This window comes from Myotis davidii, unplaced genomic scaffold (genome assembly GCF_000327345.1).
Source record: "Myotis davidii unplaced genomic scaffold, ASM32734v1 scaffold2336, whole genome shotgun sequence".
Classification (NCBI taxonomy): domain Eukaryota; kingdom Metazoa; phylum Chordata; class Mammalia; order Chiroptera; family Vespertilionidae; genus Myotis; species Myotis davidii.
In genome coordinates, this window is record NW_006287366.1 from 146,807 (window position 1) to 153,296 (window position 6,490).

The 6,490-nt window shown below is 47.5% G+C and overlaps 2 protein-coding genes across 3 annotated transcripts in view; both read left to right on the forward strand.

Annotated features, from left to right (window-relative positions):
* The first annotated feature begins 6 nt into the window (after positions 1 to 6).
* Positions 7 to 2,878, forward strand: ZNRD1 (zinc ribbon domain containing 1). Its single transcript, XM_006759113.2, has 4 exons — positions 7 to 274; positions 449 to 549; positions 728 to 837; positions 2,645 to 2,878. Exons 1-4 carry the CDS (start codon positions 139 to 141, stop codon positions 2,667 to 2,669), a joined length of 372 nt encoding a protein of 123 aa, XP_006759176.1. The 5' UTR covers positions 7 to 138; the 3' UTR covers positions 2,670 to 2,878.
* Positions 2,879 to 6,027: 3,149 nt separating this feature from the next.
* PPP1R11 (protein phosphatase 1 regulatory inhibitor subunit 11) overlaps positions 6,028 to 6,490 on the forward strand; it is a 2,969-nt gene continuing 2,506 nt past the window's right edge. The window contains exon 1 of one of the 2 annotated variants that reach the window (XM_006759114.2): positions 6,028 to 6,313. In XM_006759114.2, coding sequence (XP_006759177.1) covers positions 6,245 to 6,313 — 69 coding nt within the window. In that variant the 5' untranslated portion in view covers positions 6,028 to 6,244. Of the gene's footprint in view, positions 6,314 to 6,355; positions 6,479 to 6,490 lie in introns of those variants that run through there. The other variant, XM_006759115.2, reaches the window with a different exon arrangement.

A 6,490-nucleotide genomic window follows, 5' to 3' on the forward strand; every position in this document is an offset into this window, starting at 1 on the left:
ACACGCGTGGGAGGGGGCTCGGGTTCCGTCGGCGGAGATCCAGGCACAGCATGAGAATGGCCCCTGCGTGGGGAAGAGCGCTCTCTGTCTTTTGTTCATAACCTTCTCCTCCCTTCGCAGCCTTCGCCCACCTCCATCATGGACCTCGCCGGCAACGGCTCCAGCTTCCAGTCGGATCTGGATTTCTGTCCGGATTGCGGCTCAGTCCTGCCTCTGCCAGGCACCCAGGATGCAGTCACCTGTACCCGCTGCGGCTTCTCCATCCACGTGCGAGGTGAGGGCTCCTAGGCAGGGTCCCGGCAGAGGCCCCGGCGGGCAGGGGTCGGAGGCAGGAGGTCAGGCACGAGACGTGGTCTCAGGGCGCAACCTGAGGGGAAGGGAGGCGGGCCGCCAGGTTCCCCGGGAGGGCTCCCCGCGCGTCGGCCCGACCCGTGCTCCCTCTGCGCAGACTTGGAGGGGAAGGTGGTGAGGACCGCAGTCGTGTTCCACAAGCTGGGCACAGCCACACCCGTGTCGATGGAGGCCAGCCCCGAGCTCCAGGGGCCCGTGGTGAGTGGATGACGTCAAGGACGGGCCCCGCAGGGCGGGCACGACTGACACGGAGGGCGATTGCTACGAGCTGGAGAGTTTTGTGCCCGATCCCCACACAAAAGAGGGGCCTGGGGAGCAGCAGTGCCCAGGGGGAGCCGTGGGGGCTGCGAGGCCCCTCACCCGCTGTGGCTTCCAGGTGGACAGGCGCTGCGCCCGCTGCGGTCACGAGGGGATGGCTTACCGCACCCGGCAGATGCGCTCCGCCGACGAGGGCCAGACCGTCTTCTACACCTGCACCCGCTGCAAGTGCGTAGCCCCGCCTGACCGCTGCCCGTTCTCAGGCTGTTTGCTAACTAAGCAGCTCCACAGGTTTACTTTTTGTCCTCAATAAACAATTACTTCTTTTGGTCCCATCCATTTTTTGTACAGTTCTGGTAGTAGGAAGATTTGTGGTCGTTTTATTTTTAAAAATTACACTTCAAAAAAATATATTTTTATATTGATTTTTTACAGAGAGGAAAGGAGAGGTATAGACAGTTAGAAACATCCATCAGCTGCCTCCTGCATACCCCCTACTGGGGATGTGCCCGCAACCAAGATACATGCCCTTGACTGGAATTGAACCTGGGACCCTTCAGTCTGCGGGCCGCGGCTCTATCCAGTGAGCCAAACCGATTAGGGCTTTTCTTATCCTTTTAATGCCAATGAACTAAACCTTTTAACATATTTAAGAGGAAATGAAAAATACAGAAGGCAAGCATGCTCAATGGTCAGCAGTGATGTTGGCGTCTCCCACTGCACCAAGGCAGTTCTGCTTTCCTGAGATGGTGCGTGAGTTAAAGAGCAGGCTCGCTGGTGGCTTTAAGAGCTCCTCTTGTCTCTGGCGCTCCGCAGTCATACTGCAGTGTTGCAAAATGTGGCTTTTAAAAATCTTGTTTGGGATTTGTTGAACTTTTCAACATTGAGGATTGATTTTTCTCTTTTCCCCATCAACCTTGTAAAAGTATCAGCCATTATCTTATTGAATATTGCTTTTCCCTATGTTCTCACATGCTGGAACTCTAATTAATTAGTTGCTTATTAGACTGTCTATCCTTCATTTCTCTCACCCTTGTTTTTCATACTTTCTATCTCTTTCTCTCTATACTGCTTCTGGGTAATTTCTTCAGGTTTCTCCTAGGTCACTAATTCTGTCTTCAGTTTATTTCAGCTATTATTTTTGATATAATTTTCTTTGTTTTATAAAATTCAGTTTTTTAGAATTTGAACTATGGGAATTCTTTGAAGCATGGGATGAATGCTGTATCCTCAGCATTTGTGTTTCCTGTTCAGGTCCCTTGAGGCACAAGCCAGAATCACTTTAAACTTGGTTCCAGGTTGTTCTCAACTATAGAGGTAGTATGAATTGGGACTGCAAGTCCATGCAAGGGCCAGCTATGGTTAGAAAACCTCAGAGATTTTCCTTCCTCTACCTAGTGACACAAATTCTCCTTCTGCAGAGTTAGATTTTGTTTACTTTTACACAGAGGGGTAGCCCCCTGGGGCTCCCAAATGTATGCCCAGTACCTCCAATCATACATTGTAGTTCTGTCTAAGATTCCTTCATATGGCCGTCAAAACAGCAAGAGGACCATGGTAGCAGGGGTTTCAGCTTTCACTTACCTGTTTAGTTTCCTGGTTTTACATCATTTACCCAATATGAATTCCGTTTACTTTCTTGCCATCTCATCAATGGATTAAAAATATTGATTGTTAGATATATCTTTTGAGAGTATTTCCCCCAGTCTTATCTATTTATTTTCTTAACTTTTTTTTAAATGAACAGAAGTTTTAAATTTTTATGAGGTCCAGTTTATCCTTTTTTTTTCTTTCATGGCTAGTGCTTTTCGCATTCTAAGAAATATCTGCATACTTTTTGGTCATAATTCTTTCAATGTATTTTCAATCCCAGCATTTTTAGTTGGCTTGAAGTTAAAGGACCATTTATGGGAGCTAGCTTTCCACAGTTTCATAAATAAAAGTCCTTCCTTGATTATTTGAGTATGTCATCTTACACTGCTAGAACCTCTTCCTTCAATCCAATATAACAAAGAAATCCTTTCTTTCTCCATAGGTTCCAGGAGAAGGAAGACTCTTGATTTTCCTTTTTTTTCCTGGGCGACTCAACAATCCCTCCCCCCTCCTCTTCCTTGGGAGGTGAAGGATATTGGTTCCTAGATCCTTGTCCATCCCCTGGTTGCAGTTTTGCTCCCTGAGAGGCACATCACCAGGTGGGGAGCACTGTTGTCCCCAGGTTGCTCCTATTCCTAGTTGAGTTTTCCTATTAAAGCTATGTTTTTCAATAAGACCCAAATATGTGTGTGTTATCTATAATCTGTTTTGTTCCAAGTGAAATTCAAATGAGTTCATAGAGATATGTTTGTTCTTTTAACAAATATATCATCTATAAAAAGAGTATACATTAGTAAATAAGAAAAAGAAAAAGCCAAAAAATTGAAGCCAGCAATGAGGCTAATATAAAAAAAGCAATTATAAGTATTTTCTCACTACCTAAATCTATTTGGTTCCCGAGTTTAGGGAAACAAAAAGTGGGGTTTGGATAGTGAGAGAGTCAACAGAAAATTTAACAAGATCTATTTGCTATCTAAGTTTGCACAACAATCTGATACTAAGGGATACCAGTGTGCACTTACTACAGGTGAACATTTTGGGAATTGTTTTTTTATTGTTCTTGAGATAAATGTAATATATATTGTAATAGGTTGATAGATAGAAAAAAGTAAAGACGACAAGGAATCCTAATCCACAGAGATACTTGTTTTCTTATTGGGTTATGCTGTACATACTGAGTTGTACCTTGCTTTTTTCAGATTGGACCATAAACTTCAAAGGGGAAAAAAATACACAGTCTAGGCGCAATAAACATTCAAATTGTAGTCTGAGAATCAGTATTCCTGCATTCCTTGGTTCTTTGGCTTAAATGGTGATCAAGGGGTGAAAGTAATAGTGTTATCTTGTAATTGTGTGACCTTTTGTATATTCAGGGCTCTCAAACATACCGTTATCTTGTTTGACCCCCTCGGCAACTTTGAGGGATGGGCAGGGCAGTCTTCTGCATTGTACGTTTGAACTGTTCTGGCAGTTGACTTCCTTGCCTCCTGAAATCTGAAATCTGTTCACGTTTCTACCCTACATTAAGCCTTTCCTTGACCCATACTGACTGGATAAAGTCCAAGTTTCTTAGCAAAGCATACAGGCCTCCCGTATAACAGCCTACCTGTCAAGCCTCGTTGGCACTCCCCTTACATCCCACCTTTGTACATCCCAACTGCATGTCCTTCAGTACACATCTATGTCTCTATAAGCTGCTCTTTGCACCTAAAAAAATCCCCACACATCCCTTTGTCTGCCTTGTGTTCCCTTTTCACCACTCTTGCTCCCTAAGCACATATTTTTATCATAGCATGAATTGTTCTCCAGAGAAAATGTTAGCTGTATACAGCTAAATTCTTCACAGATGGGATTTGCATATGCATTAATATCCCAATGTCTTCTATTTTTGTTATTGCCGAGCATGCCAATCTCTCCCACTAGTCTGGGAGCTAAAAGGCAGGATCACAGTGCTTCATGCACCTCCATCTCCAAGGCCTAGTGCAATCACAGAGAAAGTGTCCCAGCCGAACGTGCATGCATGCCCTGCCTGGACACTTATCGGCAAAGGACAGGCCCTAGAACCCAGGTTCTTTTTGTTTCTTTTTTGTTAATCCTCACTGAACGGTTAAAGTTGGTGGTGCGCCCTAACCGGTTTGGCTCAGTGGATAGGGCGTCAGCCTGCAGACCGAAGGGTCCCAGGTTCAATTTCAGTCAAAGGGATGTACCTTGGTTGCGGGTACATCCCCAGTAGGAGGTGTGCAGGAGGCAGCTGATAGATGTTTCTCATCGACGTTTCTAACTCTATCCCTCTCCTTTCCTCTCTGTAAAAAAAAAATCAATAAAATATATATTTTAAAAATTAAAAAAAAATAGTTGGTGGTGCATGGGCAGGCCAAATAGCAATCTCAAGTCCTTGCAATAAATTCAAGAAAAATTGAATTTATTTAAAGAAAAGGGGATGGGGCTATCAAAAGGGAAGGGCTACACAGCACTGGGTTGATGATGTCAGCAAAAATATACTTAGGGCAGTGAAACAAGTAAGATGCATAGAAAAAGTAACAGGAGAGCCTAGGTGGGGCTGTTCTGGGTCACTGAAAAGTCAGAGAAAAGGGGGCCTTGGAGACAGGTTCAGGGAGTGAGCCTGGGACAAGCTATGCTCCCCATTGCTCCCCGGGTTGCAAGTCTCACGGTCCCTTAGAGCAGCAGCTCTCAACCTGTGGGTCGTGACCCCTTTGGGGGTCGAACAACCCTTTCACAGGCGTCACCTAAGACCATCGGAAAACATATAATTACATATTGTTTTTGTGATTAATCACTATGCTTTAATTATGTTCAATTTGTAACAATGAAAATACATCCTGCATATCAGATATTTACATGACGATTCATAACAGTAGCAAAATTAGTTATGAAGTAGCAACAAAAATAATTTTATGGTTGGGGGTCACCACAACATGAGGAACTGTATTAAAGGGTCTCAGCATTAGGGAGGTTGAGAACCACTGCCTTAGCGGGAAGTAGGGGCAAGGGAAAGGCCCTGGCATGCTCCAGGGAGGAGAGTTCTCAATGGGATGGGCCCTTCATCCTCCTGTACTTCTATCTTGCAGGTGGGAATCTTAGGGGAGCTCTCAGGAGAGGGTCTCAATAGAATATCCATCAGCTTTCCAGGGGAGCTTTTTCAGGGCCATGATCTCCACTGACTGGTCAGCGCCAGGGCAAGGGGTCATCAGTCACTGCAGCTGGTCCTGAGGCAGCCACTTGTCACTTGTCTGGTTTTGCTGCTTTTCTGGGCCTGGAGCTGAAATACAACTGATGTTATCTTTAGGGAGGAAAAGGTCAGGGTCCAAACAGCATGACCAGTGAGGGAGACCAGTGTGCACTTGGTACAGGTGCTAGGGAGGGAGGTTGCCCTGGGGACAAGGTTCTGTGTTCCCAGTTTTGCCCCTTGCATCTGGGGCTTTGTGCTGTGGCGAGTTTCTGTACCTGGTCCATCATCCTTGTTCTGCTCATGTCTGTGAAACACACCCTATTTTTTCCATTGATTTTTAGAGAGTGGAAGGGCGCGGAAGGAGGGGGAGAGAGAAAGGAACATCCATGTGAGAGACACATCTACTGGCTGCCTCCCGCATGCCCCGAGACTGGCGGGACCACCCTGCTACGCAGGTATGGGAATGGAACCACTGAGTATACCGGCCAGCGCGGGAACCCGGATTCTTACGTGTTCCCACTGCTCCTAGGTCCCCTTTCTGTAATTCCCACACCAAACAATAAGGAAACAGAATGGGCCGTTACCTTTGCTCCTTAGTTCCCCGCCCGCCCTCCCACCCAGGGATGGAGGCTGGTGCCGGGCGGGACCACCGGCGGCGTCACACCCGGAAGCCGGGGGCCGGAAGTGGGGCTGCACAGGTTGTCCCCAGGGGTGGGGAAGCGGAGGCCCAGGAGGAGGGGAAAAGAGGTGGAGGGTCCTGGCTGCCACTCTGAGTCCGATACCGATCTTCTTAGGTCCCGGAGACGCGGAGCAAGGGAAGGGTGTCTCCCCCTCCTCCCCTCAGCCTGAGCCATGGCCGAGGCGGGGCCCGGGCTGAGTGAGACCGTCACTGAGACAACGGTTACCGTGACAACCGAGCCCGTGAGAAAGGCGGGGGGCGGTGCTGTTTAGGGGTCTGGGAGGTACCGGGAGGGCGGGGATAGGGCTCTGGAGAGTTGCTGGAGGGCCTGGGCCGGGGCATAAGGAGGAGTGGGGTTGGGAGAATCGCCCGGACTTGGGGTATTGGTAGTGGCAGGGATGGTGCAGGTGGGTCAAGGG

What these genes read in the sequence shown, in the direction of transcription:
- ZNRD1 (XM_006759113.2), top strand. Translation starts at nt 139, where the DNA reads ATGGACCTCGCCGGCAACGGCTCCAGCTTCCAGTCGGATCTGGATTTC. An exon ending in CCGAGCTCCAGGGGCCCGTG is followed by an intron (nt 550 to 727) that starts GTGAGTGGATGA and finishes TGTGGCTTCCAG; the next exon opens with GTGGACAGGCGCTGCGCCCG. An exon ending in TACACCTGCACCCGCTGCAA is followed by an intron (nt 838 to 2,644) that starts GTGCGTAGCCCC and finishes CTTTCTCCATAG; the next exon opens with GTTCCAGGAGAAGGAAGACT.